At 39.1% G+C, this 18,382-nt stretch overlaps 1 protein-coding gene across 6 annotated transcripts in view; it reads left to right on the plus strand.

Annotated features, from left to right (window-relative positions):
* NELL2 (neural EGFL like 2) overlaps positions 1-18,382 on the plus strand; it is a 389,138-nt gene that overhangs the window by 276,968 nt on the left and 93,788 nt on the right. For all 6 annotated transcript variants that reach the window (XM_027595082.2, XM_027595081.2, XM_027595085.2 and 3 more), the window contains 2 exons: positions 15,116-15,238; positions 18,249-18,344. In XM_027595082.2, the coding sequence (XP_027450883.2) occupies positions 15,116-15,238; positions 18,249-18,344 (219 nt within the window). The remainder of the gene's footprint in view (positions 1-15,115; positions 15,239-18,248; positions 18,345-18,382) is intronic.

The raw sequence follows: 18,382 nt of genomic DNA on the forward strand, positions 1-18,382 counted from the left end.
AAACTATTACAGCTTTTATGGAGAGACTTTTCTGGAAAACAAAAAGTGTAAATTTCTGAAAAGTTAGAAGTCAGCATGGGCATTCCCCTCCTTCATGTTTGTTTCTTATAGTCCAAGGCTATTGGGCCAGAAGTAAGTATAACTAAGATCCAGTTCTGCCACTTATTAACTGTGACCTTGAGTAACTCATTTGATTGTTGAGCCTTAGTTTCTTTATGTGGTCAATAAAATATTTGTGAAGGATGCAACCTCTAAGGTTCACTTTGCCTTTTAAAATTCTGTTTCTCCTGGGAATAGATTCTCTTTTAGGTACTGTAGTTAACACCAGTGAACAAATTAGGGTCTCTGCCCTCATGAAACTTATATTCTAATGAGGAAGACAGACTGTAAATACATAAGCAAACAATGTCATGGAGTAGAACAGATAGTGTTGTGAAGAAGGAGTCCAGGTAAGAAAGGGATGTGAGACAGAGCCTCTCTGAGGAGGCGCCCTCTGAGCAGAGGCCTATAATAAATTGGCCAGTGAGCCCTGAAAACAGGTGGGTTAAGAGCATCTCAAGAGGAGGGCCAGCAAGGTGTGGTGACTGTTCAGGGGACAGAGAGAGGCCAGTGTGGCTGGGAGGGGGAGAGAGGTAGAGGATGGCTTCCCTGGGGCACACTGTGGCCATAGCAAAGACTTTAAATTGTGTTCAAAGTATGAAGAGAATCAGGGAAGGGTTGAGAGCAAGGGGGATATTGTGATCATTTTAAGTTTTGAAAGAATCATTCTGCCTGCTGTCTGAAAGAAGAAGGCTAGTTGTGGGTATATTTGCATTTTAACAGAATACTCTCAAGTATATTGGTATTTGTGTGGCCACTTAAAAATGTCATGCAATTTCAGACTTATAGGGAAAATACTTTGTAGAGATATTAGAGAAGATTAATGGTTACAATTGAGGTTCTTCTGATATCATTTCTTCTTTCTTAAAAATTACCTTTGAGTTCTATTTTACCTTGGATAAAAGAGAATTGACAGGAATAATCTCAAGGAAGAAAAAAATGCTAACTTCATTTGTGCTGGCAAACTTGAGTTTTTCGACCCAATCCAGGAAAGACTGTGAAAGATGAAAATGTGTTGCTGGGTGTAACAAGAGGCGGGAAGAATGAGAGCATGAGAGCGGTGAATACAGAGAGCAAAGGTTTCCTCCAGAGCAGGACATTGCTGACTGTAATTAAAATATACACTTGCGGGGCGCCTGGGTGGCTCAGTTGGTTAAGCAACTGCCTTCGGCTCAGGTCATGATCCTGGAGTCCCGGGATCGAGTCCCGCATCGGGCTCCTTGCTCAGCGGGGAGTCTGCTTCTCCCTCTGACCCTCTCCCCTCTCATGCTCTCTCTCTCTCAAATAAATAAAATAAAAATCTTTAAAAAAAATCTTTAAAAAAAAAATATACACTTGCAGTCGGGGAGAAGATCACAAGTTACAATTTTGTAAAACTTTGAATTGTTACTGTGAAGAATAAGAGAAAGTGGGATGAGTAAATTGGAGAAGAGGGTGAGTAAAGCTTGCGGTTTGGAAGCCAGGGCAGGCAGCTGAGATGTGCGAAGAGGAGAAGTCAACAGAGAAGGGAGGGTGAGGACAGGAAGGATCGGGGTTCTTCCTCGCTTGTTGCCACGCTGCTGTTCCCTGAGCTGACCATCTTCCGGTCTTGAGGTCAAATGTCTCTTCACATCCATGCAGCGCTCTGATTGGGCTCCCAGAGCCCAGAGGCTGAAGGACAAATAACAGGTATAAGGAGAAGGGAGGGGTTGTCGGCTTGTTGAGGTGGGGTGCACGCTCCTCAGGGAAGGTGAATGATGATGCGTTGACAGATGAAAGTCTTTCTCCAATTCCTCTGAACACTTTCGGTGATTCCTGGGGCAAGAGCCCCCTTGGTGAGAGACAGAAAAGAATTACTGCCTTTGAAGGAAACTCATCAAGTAAAAGTGAGTGATTCAGAATGAGGTTTAGAGTAAAAGCCATTTCAAAATTCTTGAAAAGAATATAATATAAAGAGAAGAGGCACTCTAACCATATTGCCAGAAGAGAAAATCCTTTTCGGGTCTTAAAAAAGGTGGCTTTCTAAGTGACAGAAAGAAGATTTTGCTATACTCCTAAATTGGTTCCTGCCTCTCAAGAACTAAACAAAACACAGGTGTAAATGAGTCACCATCGTGCTACCTAACATCTTTACACATCCAGTGCAGACAAGTGATGTACATACATACATATACATGTATACACACACACATACACACACACGTATATAATACGTTCCCACGCAGACATCTGTATGCACACACATAAAGAGATACATTTATGTGTATTATTTTTATGAGGAAACATCTATAAATCTCTTCAGGAAAAGGATTCTGCCTTATTTATCTTATAACAATCACAACTCGAAGCATAGAACGTTGACACATATCTGTAATATCAATAAGCATTATTGCAATTAGAAATATTAAAGGATATTAAAAGATATTAGCTCTAAAATGTCAAAGATAATTAAATACACTGCGCACAGTACACACAGAAGCATGAAATAAAAGTTCACAAAAGATAACCATATCTGATGTTTCATCAAGGATCCGGAAAAACAATATATATATAATTGTTCAAACTAGAAAACAGTCTCCTATCTCATATTTTGCTGTTGTAGAGACTCAAATAACATGCTCTAAGAGATGGATTTTTGTAATGAAGCTCATTTTAAAAATTAAGCCGCAGTGTGAAAAGGTTGATGGATTTCCTTTGTCCCATAGTCCCAACCTTTTAAAATCTGAGGAATCATTTTATTTTCTGTAAGAAGATGAACGGTCAGAATACAGTATCTGATCCAAGTGTGGAAATCTAAGATCATCTGAAACTTCAGTGGGAAGGCTGTCTAGGTTGAAATACTGTGGTTGGGCGCCTGGGTGGTTCAGTCGTTAAGCGTCTGCTTTCGGCTCAGGTCATGATCCCAGGGTCCTGGGATCGAGTCCCACATCGGGCTCCCTGCTCGGCAGGAAGCCTGCTTCTCCCTCTCCCACTCCCCCTGCTTGTGTTCCTGCTCTTTCTATCTCTCTCTCTCTGTCAAATAAATAAATAAAATATTTTTTTTTAAAAAAAGAAATACTGTGGCTGTTTTTCCTAGACAATTTTATATTTATTTATTTTTAGAGAGTGAGAGGGGCAGAGGGGGAGGGAGAGAGAGAGAATCTTAAGCAGGCTTCATGCCCAGCATGGAGCCCGACATGGGGTTCGATCTCATGACCCTGAGATCGTGACCTGAGCTGAAATCTAGAGTCTATGCTTAACTAACTGAGCCACCCAGGTGCCCCGTTAATTTTATAGTTTAAAAAATTCCTTTTTTATATGGTATGTTATTTTAAGACACTTGTTCTGGTATAGTTTGTTAAATATACTCTTTAATCTTACTGGTTTTTTTTTTTTTTTTTTTTTGTGGGTATTAAAGCAGAGCAGGCCTTAAGAGCTTTCAGTGAAAGAATAGATCACATGGTGTTAGGTGGGGATGATTTTTTTTTTTCCAGCAGAAGTTTTCACTAGCTTAGTGAACACCTTTCCTTCCTTCCCTGTAAATCTAAATAAATGGAAGAACATGTCTCTTACCAAATTTAGGGGCAGCACTGACATGAAAACATAGGAGCAGCAAGCTTAAACTTTTTCTTTGGTGAAGTTAAGTATCAGTGGTGTCTTAAGCACTGCATAGGTACTGCTGTAACTGATAAATCCCAGACATGTTACATGGATTTGGGGTGAATGCAATGTAAAGTGTAAAATACCGGATGTGAAATACTCTTAAGAAACTGAAATGTTGTTTTTTTTTAATAGATTGAAGCCTATTATTCATTCATCTACATTTAGCAAGTGCCTAAAATGTGTCAGGTGTTATGGCAAGAACTGAGGATTCCAAGATCTATAATAAAAATTCTCTGTCTCAAGGAGTATACTGACTAAGAGGGGGTTGGTGAGAGAATGAACAATCCCTGACCGTGTAATAAGGCCTAGTCTAATACTAATTCATGAAACATTATTCTAAGTGCTTTGCATGCATTACCTCAGTTAATCCTTGCAACTCCGTGAAGAACAGATAGGGCGACCATCCCTTATATACAGTTCTGACCTCCAAAAACCAGACAGCTCTAGAAGTTGAATGTTTATTTTTAAAATTCATTTGGAAGCAAAATTTAATCTGATGGGATGCTATTTCTTATCTTTGTTTATCCAATTTGAAATGAATAGTCATACTTTCACTACAGAAGTATTTGTTTGATTACTGAGTACTGTCCCGGATCCTGCTGGAGATTTTACTTGTGTATTATTATTAGGCCCATTTAATGGAGGAGGAAACTGTGATTTAGAGAGATTAAATGATTTGCCCAAGATGTGACAGCTAGTAAAAGCCAGGATTGATCGCAGGCAACCTGATTCCAAAGTCCAAACTCTTAATTACTATCTTTCTAGCTTTCAAAAGTTATGAGGGAATTGAGCACAAGGGCTATGGGGCTCATCTAAGTTTTAGGGGAGGTTTTCTAAAGAAAGAGGCATTGTTTGGTTGGAGTGGGAGATGAGAAGGAGATTTAGTCAAAGAAAATGAGGAAAGGCTTTCTGGGCCAAAAGCAGGGATACATGTGAAATATACAGCGACTGGTTGGTATGATACTTGGCTTTTAGTAGTCTCAATAAATGACATTTAAAAATGATGCAATGGGGAAGTTTTAGGTGGTGCACTTTGGTGACAGCAATGTGTCATAATGTAAGTCTTGATGAGTAGGCAGTGCCTTGATGGCTGGTAAGAACAATGGTATGTCTCTGAAAAAAATAAGAGAGAAGAAGAGAGAATGGGGAGGAGAGAGATAGAGAAGATCAGATTTTATTTGAAAAGTCATTGTGATAATGGTTTGGAGATGTACAAAACAGGGGCAGTATTGTCATCATGAAGCAATTGCAATATTCCAGAGGAAAAGGTAACATTTTGTGCCCAAATTTGGGCAACTGAAGAGCAGTGGGATGGAGAGTGGGGCGAGGAGTATGGAAATGAGAACAACCAGGGAAGTAGAATCCAGATGAATTGGTCCCTGGATGTGGTGGGTGGGAGGAAGGGAAGAGAAGTCTATGGTGACCCCCAGGTTCCTGGTTTGGGAAGAAGAAAGTCTTAAGAGTGGATTTAGCTACAGATTCATCTGTAGGTGGGAAATCTGAGAGTGTTCTTTCCTGATGACCTGGTAGTCTTCCGTGAAGTTCCTGTTACTGATAGGGTTATGTGCCACGAGTGAGGGACTGAGAGATGGGGCAGGCGTTCGAAGAGAGAGCAGCACAGCTGCTGAGGGGAATGGAAGAGAAAGCAGATGTGCAAACTGTCACTATAGAATATCTGGAATATGGTACATTAGCAAATCTCTAAATGTTTTGCATGTTTGACTGAGATACACTTTATGGTTACTGATTCAGTCTTTAACAAATATTCTTTGGAGACCAATTTGTGCCAGTCATTGTGTGGACGTCAGGGGTCATTGATGAATTAGATCTAAGGTTTGCTATCTAGGTAGTTATCTGACAGATTTTGGGTGGGGAGTATTTATTGTTTATTGTCACCATGAATAGAGTAAATGCAATTGCCTAATATGACTTTGCTTTTATATTTTGACTTCTTAATTTTCTTACCCAAACCAAACCAGACCAGACCAAAACAAGAACAAGAATAACAAAGTTCCTAAAAGTAAGAAACCCTCTTCTCTATTCATCTCACCACTCTCTCACTCCCAGTCACCCAGATTTGAAACTCGTGTTATTTTCAAAGTCTTTCTTGCTCTCAGTTCAAAAATTGATTCACTGTGGTTCGCCCATCCATTCTATGTCAAAATTTACTCCTCTTCCACCATGATCTTGTCCATTCTTCTTCAGGCCATCTCCTCAACACAGTTTCATTCCACGAAAGCGTAGGGATGGGGATGAAGAAAATGAATAAGACAAGATTCCTGCCTGAAAGGATTGTGAACCTTATGTTCTTGCTTCCCAATTATTCTTCCTACATCCTGTAGGACTTCCTTATGCCACACATATACATTGCTCAGCATGGTGCTTGCCAGGTGATAAGCACTCAGCTTCTATTTGCTTTGCACCCATTCCCCTCCTCCTTATTCTTTTTTTTTCTTCTTTAAATTTTTTATTGTTATGTTAATCACCATGCATTACATCATTACTTTTTGATGTAGTGTTCCATGATTCATTGTTTGCGCATAACACCCAGTGCTCCATGCAGTATGTGCCCTCTTTAATACCCACCACCAGGCTAACCCATCCCCCCACCCCCTCCCCTCTAGAACCCTCAGTTTGTTTTTCAGAGTCCATCGTCTCTCATGGTTCGTCTCCCCCTCCGACTTACTCCCCTTCATTCTTCCCCTCCTGCTATCTTCTTCTTTTTTGTTCTTAACATATTGCATTATTTGTTTCAGAGGTACAGATCTGTGATTCAACAGTTTTGCACAATTCACAGCGCTCACCATAGCACATACCCTCCCCAATGTCTATCACCCAGCCACCCCATCCCTCCCACCCCCCCACCACCCCAGCAACCCTCAGTTTGTTTCCTGAGATTAAGAATTCCTCATATCAGTGAGGTCATATGATACATGTCTTTCTCTGATTGACTTATTTCGCTCAGCATAACACCCTCCAGTTCCATCCACATCATTGCAAATGGCAAGATCTCATTCCTTTTGATGGCTGCATAATATTCCATTGCAGAAGACATGAACAGGCATTTTTCCAAAGAAGACATCCAAATGGCCAACAGACACATGAAAAAGTGCTCAACATCGCTCGGCATCAGGGAAATCCAAATCAAAACACCTCCACCAGTCAGAATGGCTAAAATTAACAAGTCAGGAAATGACAGATGTTGGCGGGGATGCGGAGAAAGGGGAACCCTCCTACACTGTTGGTGGGAATGCAAGCTGGTGCAACCACTCTGGAAGACAGTATGGAGGCTCCTCAAAATTTGAAAATAGAGCTACCGTACGACCCAGCAATTGCACTACTGGGTATTTACCACAAAGATACAAATGTAGGGATCCGAAAGGGTACGTGCACCCCGATGTTTATAGCAGCAATGTCCACAGTAGCCAAACTGTGGGAAGAGCCACGATGTCCACCGACAGGAGTGGATAGAGAAGAGGTGGTGTGTGTACACAATGGAATATCATGCAGCCATCCTCCTTATTCTTTTGCTTCACCTCTCAGTGTTGTACAGACTCCTGTCTCAACTCCCAGTAATAACCCAATTCGGACTCAAAAGGAGAAGAATCAAAAGGAAGAAAGAAGGACTAAAAAGAGAGAGAACAATGCTGGCCTGCTAATATAGGACACCCACTTTGTTAAGGAGAGTGGGTCTCTCCTCCTCTACACATCGCTGTTCATTTCCCTAAAAATCAACACCCGTTTTTTCATGCTGCCTTTCACTGTACAGCTGGAAGTGGCTTTGTATTGCCCACCAGTTAAAATCATGTCATATTCTTGACCCTGTCCACACTGATTGCTCACTGTTCCCTTTTGGTCATCACCCAGGCCAGTTCGGCCCCTTCAGGACTGCCGTGGTCCGTATGATTTTACCAGTTGCACCCGTGTTCTCTCCATATGGAATGCTCTTCCCCATCTTTCCTCTTTTCCTGTTAAAACCCTTCCCATCTTTCAAGACTCACTTGTTTGGCCTACTGCCTGTATAATACTTTCCTAGACCCCTCAGTCAATCCTCATGTCTCCCTCTGTAAGCCTCACGAGATCATTATTTATAGGTTGTAGCTTTTTAAAACATGGAAGGCCAATCCTGCCTTGTCACTTCCTAGCTACATGATATTCGGCAAGATACGTATTTTCTCTGAGAAAGCTCTGTATTCCCATTTGTAAAACAGAATAATAATAGTGCCTCCCAGGTAAGGCTTTGTGGAGACTGAAGGGGATAATGCAAATAAAACACTTAGTACAGTGCTTGATAGCATCTAGTAAGCACCTAATAATTAGCTAATGTCATTATTATTCCTATTACTATTGTTTTCGCTCTTAAAGCACTAAACACTTTTGAGAATATATCAGAGTTATCTGTTCAATCCTGTGATAGTTCAAAAGTTTCTTGAGGTCATGAATCCCAGTTCATGCATCTTTGCATCTTCCAGAGCACAGGAATCACACAGAGAAGCTTCATAAATGTGTCAAAAGAAAAAATACAAATCATCTGCTGATAGTTACAAGAATTTTGTTGCCCTACAATGTGTTTGGACAAAGATTATTTCATAAAACGCCAGAAAAAGCAAAGATTTTTGCTGTAAAATCAGAATTTGGATTACCTTGCAAAATTATTATAAAGATAGAGGGGAAAACTTAGTGTGCTTTGGTCGTTAAGATGCTTGATCAAATAAGGATTAGGAAGAGAGGCTGAGCATACCAGTGAAAGGACTAGAAGAAAATAAACCAAGCATGTCAGAGGAAAGACGTCTGAACAAATTCCTAGTTGCCAAACAAAATGAAGAATAACAAGAAGTCAGTATTGAATTGCTGAGGTCAGTGAATGAGAAACTTGAGTAGTAAATAAAAAATACTTGGGTGTTAAAAATGCATTTTAGTGGGTTTGCGGCCAATGTGGGCATTGAATAGGGTTAAAGTGTAATTTCTTGTAGTCCCTTTAATAGTGTTAAAATTAGGTTTCTGTTAAAATGACATTGTGATAGATTTTTCTCTGTAATATAAAGTGAGTAAGTAAGATAATCATAAGAAACAAAATGAATAGCTTTTGGTAAGTATGATAGCAGGCATTTTTTTTTCCCCTTGATGTAACCATTGAGAGTAGTACATTTTGGAAATCAAAGAAATGTCCCAAATGCATTTGATTTCAGAAAAGATTATGAAAAGAGAAAGCTCTGTGAGACATCTACATTTTCTCTACAGAATTGAAATAGAAAAGAAGGAACATTATTTAGCTAATAAAGGCAAAAGAAATTTTCCCACTGAAGTAGGTAATAAGATGAGAAAGTAACTAATATTTATCAAGTGGCTATTATTTGCCAGGGTCTTTACATCCATCATATAAGTTTACTCTTTATAATAGTTCTCTAATCTAGGTCTTAATCTCTTCATTTTAAACTTAGAAAGATTGGCTTACTTTGTCAAGGCCAATGAGAACTAGGAGAAAATGGCGTAAAAAATCAAGCCTGTGTGTGTAGGGGCGCCTGGGTGGCTCAGTCAGTTAAGTGTCAGACTTTGGCTCAGGTCATGATCCTCGGGGTCCTGGGATCTGCCTGGAGTGGGGCTTCACGCGCAGTGGGGAGTCTGCTTCTCCCTCTCCTTCTCCCTCTGCTCCTCCTCCCACTCATATGTGCTCTCTCTCTCTCAAATATAAATAAATAAATAAAATCTTTTAAAAATATCAAGCCTGTCTAGAAAACTTAACATATCACACTGCCTCCCTGCTATTGCTCGTTAAAATACTACATAATTTTCTCATTTTTTTCTCCTTTGTCCTTTATATTTAGTTATGGTCCTAGTACAGAACAGTCTAAGTTCTGTGAGCTGGTCACTTTGTTTTACAAACATTTGTATTTGACTGTATTGGTATCTTCCTTTTCTTTTTTTTCTTTTTTTTTCTTTTTTTTAAATTTTATTTTATTATGTTATGTTAATCACCATACATTACATCATTAGTTTTTGATGTAGTGTTCCATGATTCATTGTTTGTGTATAACACCCAGTGCTAAACTCTCAGTCTTGTGAAAATATAGATTTTAGTATGAACAGAAAGTACCTCAGTTCTTTGCCCTAAGAGTTATATAATTGTAATAATGTTCCTAAAGTCTTAAGAGTACTAGATAATAGGGGCATCTGGGTGGCTCAGTCGGTTAAGCATCTGCCTTCAGCTCAGGTCATGATCCTGGGGTTTTGAGATCGAGTTCCACGTCCAGCTCCCTGCTCACCCTGCTCAATGGGGAGTCTGCTTCTCCCACTCCCTCTGCTACTCCCCCTGCTTGTGCTCTCTCTCTCTGTCAAATAGATAAATAAAATCTTAAAAAAAAAAGAATACTAGATAATACAAAAGAGAGAGAACTTCCTAATTGTGAAGCAATGGAAGACTCCACATATGACAAGAAGACATTAAATGATTGTAAACATTAAAACCCAAAACCTCTGGGCAATTGCAAAGGAAAACACTGGGATTAAAAAAACAGATTGGGGAAAACACACACATTAAGTATGTCAGGCAGCCCTACTGCCTGGCAATCAATAACCTAGTTTTTGGAGTCAGATATGCTTCACCGCTCTACCTCTTACTAGCAGTGTGACCTCAGGCAAGCTACTTGACCTCTCTCCAAGCCTAATTTAATTTTCTTTGAAAATAATGATAATGTTTCCTAATTAATATGAGGACTAAATGAGATAGTGTATATTATAAAGTATGCAGTATGTAGTAAGCACTGAATTATAGCTACGGTTATTACAAATCATTCAGGTTCATTCGAACGTGTAAGAGGTTCAAGATTCCAAAAACAAAAGAAGGAAAGTACATGAATGCTGTTTCATTTTGGAATCTGCATCTTCCCTACACACATAACAATATCCACGTCAAATGCTCCATTCTCCATGAAGTTATTCTTGAATTCCTTTCTGACCCAAAAGAAATGATTTCTTACCCCTTTGATCTCTGCACCTCTCTGTAAACAGGGGTTTCTTCTTTACTTCATTATTTCTCATAACAAAGCCACGTATTAAAGGCATTTGTGTTTTTGTCTTATCTCCCCAACTAAACTATAAGCTTTTTGAGGGAGCTACCATTTATAATCACATTTTTAATCCTAAGAAAATTGTAATACACAAATAGACCTTGAAGAAAATTGTATGTAATTGAACTGAATGTATAACTACAGATATACTTAAATTACTTTTCACTCCTGTTTTCTGTAGTATTTGCATTTTGTATCAGTGAAATTCTTGAATAGAACATGTGCTATGTATATTGTATGGCTGTGTTGAAATCATAGTAAGAAAAGCTATGTGAATTTTAATGTGACCGTTTTGTCTCTAGATAGTACATTCATTCTGGAAACATTCATTCATTCAAACAGTACATTCATTCAATATGAATGCCAAATTTCAAGCTCAATTTAAGTCCAACTGTATGTAGCAATGACCAATGACCTTTTAGGTATGGAGTCTTCAAATGATTTTAGAGACATTAAGCTACTCAGGTTAGGAGTTGATCAGTGAAACTGAAGTATTATTGTTCTATGTGACATTTAGATAAATCCAAGTGTATATAATTATCACTTTTTTTTCTGTAGAGGAATTTGAATATATTGACCCCTGTCACTGGTATGAAATCAGTTTTACGGAGTACATAAGGATGCATGGCAAATTATGGCACATAGGACAAATCTTTGCCAGCTATCACTATAAGATTATTGAGTCTGTATAATGTATTGTGATGATTGACAACTACATTACTTTTGTTTAGTACTGTTGAGTGATGTTTTCTTCCTGTATGTTTGTTTTTTCCATTTTATTTAAATTTAAAATGTGTAGATACAAAATGTGATCAATTTTAATTAAAATAACCATATGCTATTATTTTTAATGAGGAACAGTTAGAGAGAGGTGTATTTGGTTTCAATCCCAGCTTTTATCTGGACTGTCATGTCACATGAACAATGAATATTTTAACTGAGGATGTGAAAATAGCATTGAATCTTAGGAACTGGATATTGTGAACATCTGAAATGTCTGCTTTTCAATATATATGAACTAACACTTGAAATTCATTTACTACTACATCCTGCCATGCTCTTCTCAAACGCTGCAACATAATATTGATTTAAATCTTATCTTAATATTTCCCTCCTTATTTTATTTAATTTAATGTATTGTATATTACAAATGTTGGAGGAAGTATTAAAAAAGGAGAGGCTGACTGGTGGGTTGCTGGTGGAGTTCTCAGGGATATGTGAGTCAGGGAAAGACTAAGAAGTTGACATTTGACCAAAACTGGACATAGAGCGGCAATAATTACCTATTTATTGAGATGACCTTATAGAATATTTGCGCCATGTCTCACATTCTGTTTTGTGGAGGGCTATCAAATTTAAGTTGATTCTTCTGTGAGACATAGGCATTTCTTAAAAAAAAAATTATTTATTTATTTATTTGAGACAGAGGGAGAGAGAGCACAAGCAGGTGAGGGGCGGCAGGGGAAGAAGCAGACTCCCCACTGAGCAGGGAACCTGATGTGGGGCTTGATCCCAGGACTTTGAGATCACGACCTGAGCTGAAGGCAGACACTTAACACACTGAGCCACCCAGGCACCCCGAGATATAGGCATTTTTAAAAACTTTTCCTAAGATCATGGTTTACTGTTAGTTGATGGTTATAATATAAATTATACTTTAAGTAGTGTGAAAAATTTTAAAGTGACAGTGTAAAGGAATTAATATTTTCTGTTCTCTAAGTATGTCTTGCTACCTTAATTAATATTTGAAATACCCCAAACAAAATATCACCACTAAAATTAGTTTAAAAAAGCAGTTTAGATTTTCAGTAGCCTTCTATTTGGCATCTTGTCTACAACTGAACGAATTGGGATTGGCTTGAATTATAACGGCAGAGCAAGCATTTCCTAGCTTTCTTCCTTTGGTCATTTATTCTTTTAATTGTATATTTAAGAAACATTCTTTGAATGCTGAAATGAAACACAAATAAATATACAAAATTCTTGTCCAAAAGTTAACAGTTCCTGGTAGAGCATGAAGATGAAGAATCAAGGAGTAGTAGACATTTCTGATAAAATACAATAACAGAGCCTCGTATATGGTGCTAGGGAAAACAGCCAACAGCCCCTAACTCTGCAGGAGCGGAGCAAGAAAGATGTTTGCACGTAAAACAAGACTTTTTAGTGTGATCTTTGGAAGTGGCAGGGGCTTGCCGGGAGAGTCAACGGGGCAGGCACCTCTGGCACAGGGAACGGTATGTGTAAAGGAGTGTGTGGGTGTGTTTCCAAACCTGAAAACTTTCTTTACCCTCAGATTGCTCAGGAGCATGCTTACTCATTTCAGTGACCGCGAGAGTTAATGACAGCAGGAGTAACCAGATCCCGGGTTGTATAATTAACTAACGTGTGCGGGAATCATCGTACTGGGTGCTAAGCTCATCCTCTTAGGCCCCTCCCCTATGGAGTGAGTTCTGTCTAATTAAGAAGACAACCAAGGCAGGGATGAAAACAGCATCAAATCAATCAGCAGCTGTCTTTAAAGAGCCTATGGCTGTCCATATAGAGATTTATAGATTAACTGCAGCACTTTGAATTGCACTGGGAAGAAAATTGGCAGCAGGTGCAAACTTCAGAGTGTAGATTTATTTTGCTTCAGGCAGCCAGACTCAGGGGTAGGTAGACTGCCCATTCCTGGCCCTCTGAAATTGTATAGTGGTCCAACGGGTAGCCCCTATCAGGAGACCTATGTGTAATTCAGGTACTTTCTAAGCTATCATCGATGGGCATGAATTTGTAAAAAACTATGAAAGTTTCTGATACTATAATAAAGGTGGAATTTTCTACAATTTGGGGAAATTCAGCCAAGGATTTGGAGGATAAGATATCTATTCATGCAATTCTAAAACCTTAATGATTGAGAGCTCTCTTTCCTCTGAAAGATTATTGGGAATAATGTCTGAGAATTTTATTACAGGGCTATAGTTCAAACTATTATAACTTTGCACTTATATATAACGCAGGACACAAAATGTTAATATTTATTTGAAAAAATATAGCATTCTATTTTAGTAGTTGAAATAAGTGATTTTAGTCTAATTTCAACATGCCCAAAGCAATTCTTTTTCAAAGTTATAAATACATGATTATTATAATATATTGTCTGGAATAATACATATATTGTCTAGAATGCAAAGAGTTCTAAAATGAAAAGCGAATACTTCTTTCTGCTTTGATGATTTATATCCTAGTGAATCAATAGCCTCAATTAATATAGGTGTATTAAAATATATTTTTAATTTTAGGCCTAAGTAGTATTTATGTAAGAGACCACATGATGAGTAGTGCCACTTTAGGGATTTTGCTGAACTAGTTTGTATACATTTCCTCACTTATATTTCATTTCCTACTCATCTTGATTTTGAAGTCACATCTGTTTTTTTTCTCATATTCACTGTATTTATTCCTTATATTTACATTTCTGCTGAACACAGAGCTAGAATTCTGACGTGATCTAATGCTCCTGTGAACTTGGGCAGGCGACTTAAGCACTCGAAGCCACTATTGACTCGTTGTTAAAATGGTTATAATGATATTGGTTCTACCTCTCTCACAGGGGTGCTGAGAGAATCAGATGATTCAGTGCTTTCTAAAGTGTCAGGTTGCCCACCGTGAAAGGAAGTATCATATCGATTGTGTGTTTTAAAGTTTGGATTTTCACATATCATAAAAGCAAGTTGTCTTCTTTAACAGAACTCTGACACTTTCTTTGCAGAAGGAGAGAACTTTCCTAAGGAGGTCAGATACTCCCCACGTAGTTTGCATGTGTATCCTTATGTCTGGAAGTGTGGGGTGCAGCTGATAACTGCACCCTAACTAACTCCCAGAGCTTCAACTCTATTTTCCTGCAGGCCGGGATTCATGAAGCAATACAATTTCACATCCTTTCCTAGCCCCTTTTTCATGCTACAGGATGCAGAGATAGGTAGCAGATTTATTTCATGAGAATATCTCCCCCAAATGTTAATCACAGAGACTGTACACAGCGGCTCTGGAATCCACTTCTGAGAATGATCCACACTCTTGCCTCTCCTCTTCTTCCATTCCTTCCTCCTCTTGGTGGGTCCTCTGTCCAAATCCTTTTGCATTCAAGGTTTGTGGATGTGTGAACTATGTATGTATTTCAAGAGGCATATACAATATTCAAAATATGAGCTCTTCTTTAATATATACTTTGTGGAAATCTGTGTTTGAAAGAAATACCATGCAATAACCAAGATGCAGGGGCAGTTGAAAATGCAGTCCCTTTGAATATCTGTCTTTGAGTAACCAAACTGTATTTCTCATTCCAGAACATGATGAGTGTATCACAAATCAGCACAATTGTGATGAAAATGCTTTATGCTTCAATACTGTTGGAGGACACAACTGTGTTTGCAAGCCAGGCTATACGGGGAATGGAACCACATGCAAAGGTAAAAGGTTTAAATGGCAGCGCCAGCGGCATTAAGGATAATGCAGTCCATCTTCACCTCCCCCCACTCCTTCTCATCACTGCCATCTCCCTTCCAGGGACTTCCCACACCCCTGAGAGCTTTGCAGTGTGGCTCACAGTCTTCCTCCTGGGTTGTGTTAGTGTTTACGTGGCCAAACTACGTTCTTTGACCTTCACCACAGTGGTTTCCATCTCTGTTCCTGTCCAGCAGACCACGCCCATAATCACACCTGGGCATTTTTGTATGGAACGGTTCCACCTTCGAAATCTCAAACATCAACTTTGTATCATCTTGCCCCAAGTCTTCTGCTTCCAGTTTGCCTGCTCTGTTCTTTCCATGACTCTTGATCTTCAGTTGTGCAGTGCATACAATTAACAGCATCACACCAGCAACAGAAGTAGCGCAATTTCTCTGACCCTCCCTTTTCTTTCAGTTTGCCAGTCTCCTCCCAGGTTCAAATACTTATTTTTGAATCTGAATGTGACAGCTGTGTTTTTTTGACAGTACAGTCAACCCATTTGTTCTACTACCAAAATCCACTGTAAATATCTCTATCGGGGGTCAGTCTGACAGTGTTTCTTCTCTGCTCTCTTTTGAGCTGTTGAACACTAATTACCTGGGAATAGTGGGTCTCTACTTGTTGTGGTTTCCCATTTTTGCTGGCTTGTCAATACCAATCAATAATTCTTTTAAAAGTCCTGTTGAGCCCAGATTTTCCTTTCCGTCAGTGGATAGTAGTGCACCACCATCCACTAATTTACCAATTAGTTCACCAGTGCCATCTTTTCCTTCATCAGATGGGCTTACCTCCTACTTCACAAGGGAAATAGAGGTTCTGTTTTGGAAACTCCACAAACTTCTTTAGGCTAAAGTCCATATTCCTCCTTATGTCCTATAGATTTTTTTATGATTCATATAAAAACTACCCACTTCTCAAATACATGTGCCCATTATCCTGGAGTTGACTAAAATCAATTTGTTATGACACTGTGTATGTGGGAGGTAGGAAATAACTAGGGATGGCCGATAAGCATGGGTCTTAAGATCTAGTCTACAATAATACATTGGATGCAGATATCGATGGGCCAGAGGATTACTGCTTTGTAAAAGTCTATGGGAATCTGAGAAACTATGGACTCTGAGAAACAAACTGAGGGCTTTAGAGGGGGGATGAGTTAGCCCAGTGATGGGTATTAAGGAGGGCACGTATTGCATCGAAAAAAGGGTGTTATAAGCAAACAACGAATCATGGAACACTACATCAAAAACTAATGATGTGATGTATGGTGACTAACATAATAAAATAAACTTAATAAAAAAAAAGTCTATGGGAATCTTTAATTTAGAGCAATGTGCACAGGCCTACTCCCTTTGAGGTCTAAATCCCAAAAAGATTTTGCCAGAGAAACTAGACAGATCCTGAGAAAAGCCAGATATTTAAAGCCCATTACATAGTGTAACTGAACGCCTAGGACTTCCTCAAAGCACCCAGATATACTGAGAATTGGTGGAGGAGAGGGGTTAAAATTTCATCTGGGAGCCCAACTTCTCACTCTTATTTCTCTTTCACTCTGATTCGTAATTAATGTGAAGAATAAAGCTTATAGCATAAAGTACTCTTGCGATCATGAGCAGATGCAGACAGGTAATTCTTATATTTGAAGGAAGGAGAACTTTCATGGGTCCAGAATTTCTGCTGGAAGTTGAGACTCTAGGTTGCCTGAATAAAGACTCTCCAGTTCATGTGTGTATTCCTACTGGGAATGTCAAAAGCTGAATGATAAGTAGTGTAGATGGAGGATCTGAATCACTGAGTCCTGTGCTGTGTCCTTGCACAGTATTCCAAGGAAGACACACACATGGTTAAGCAGATGGACCCTTTATTATTTATGAGGTTTACATTCTCAATCTCTTTGCAAATCCTTGGTGACTAGGTATTCTTTTTGCCTGGGATGAAGACAGATTGGGACCTACAACCAAAGAAGCTGAATGGCCTCTTTGTGCCCCTTCCTTTAACTCAACACCAGAATCCCAAATGTCTCCATTTTACCACTCCGAGAAAGTACATCCTAACTAATGAGAGGAAGCACGTGCCAGAAAACTAGAGAGAAAACTTTTGCCCCAATGCCTGAAACAAGCTGGTCTAATTCATCTGTTACAGGCCTTACTAGGCTGAGGAAATGGGTTCTGAGCCTTATAGAACCAAAGAACAAGCTAAAGTGGAAACAGAAGCATCTAAGGGTGCTCAGTCTCACCCATTTTGTTTTTCTCACCTTCTTTGAATTGGGCAGCACATCTCAAGAGGTCACCCTTGCAATGGCTCAGATCTTGGCTCCTTTTTCTACTCATTGAAGAATTCCCCTCACTCACAAACCCCTCTAACACAGCAGGCTTTGCAACGCCTTTGCCCTTGATTCTGGATCCTGACCTGTCCTCAGCAGAGGAATGCAAGGCTCTTTCTGAAGACCACTACAGCCAATTCTTACCATTGGCCAGTTCATCACTGGGACTGACTTAGAACTTTGTGAAAGACGGGGCATTTCTCTAATACTTTGGCACATTGGCCAGTGTGTAGAATGATCAGAGTCTCATAGGAACCAATCATTTTCTATTTCTTTACTCAGTCTCTAAATGGTAGTTTGCTCCTTAAGAAAGCTCTAGGATAGCTTCCGTGTTTTCATTTCAAGCTGGACTGTTAAATGAGATGCAACTCTAATTCTCACATACTTCCTGTTGTGTGGAGGTTACTGTTTTTAGCTAAAAGAAAGTTTAGTGTTTTATTTTACGGGTGAAATATTTCTTTAATGTTGAAAAGAGTACTGTTTTACAAATCGGGTTGAAGTTTCTTACCTGCATGGAAAGTCTTATAGGAATTTGAAAGTATAATAACATACATAATTCGATGTCCACATCTCCAAGGGAATAAAGAAAAGTATCTTGAACTACTTACTTCTAAAATACTGAAGTCATGTATTTGAATTATTTTTAGCATTTTGCAAAGACGGCTGTAGGAATGGAGGAGCTTGTATTGCTGCGAATGTGTGTGCCTGCCCACAAGGCTTCACTGGGCCCAGCTGTGAAACAGGTAAGAATATCATTACATCTTCTAGAAAATGAATTTTT

Source organism: Zalophus californianus, chromosome 9 (genome assembly GCF_009762305.2).
Source record: "Zalophus californianus isolate mZalCal1 chromosome 9, mZalCal1.pri.v2, whole genome shotgun sequence".
Taxonomy (NCBI): domain Eukaryota; kingdom Metazoa; phylum Chordata; class Mammalia; order Carnivora; family Otariidae; genus Zalophus; species Zalophus californianus.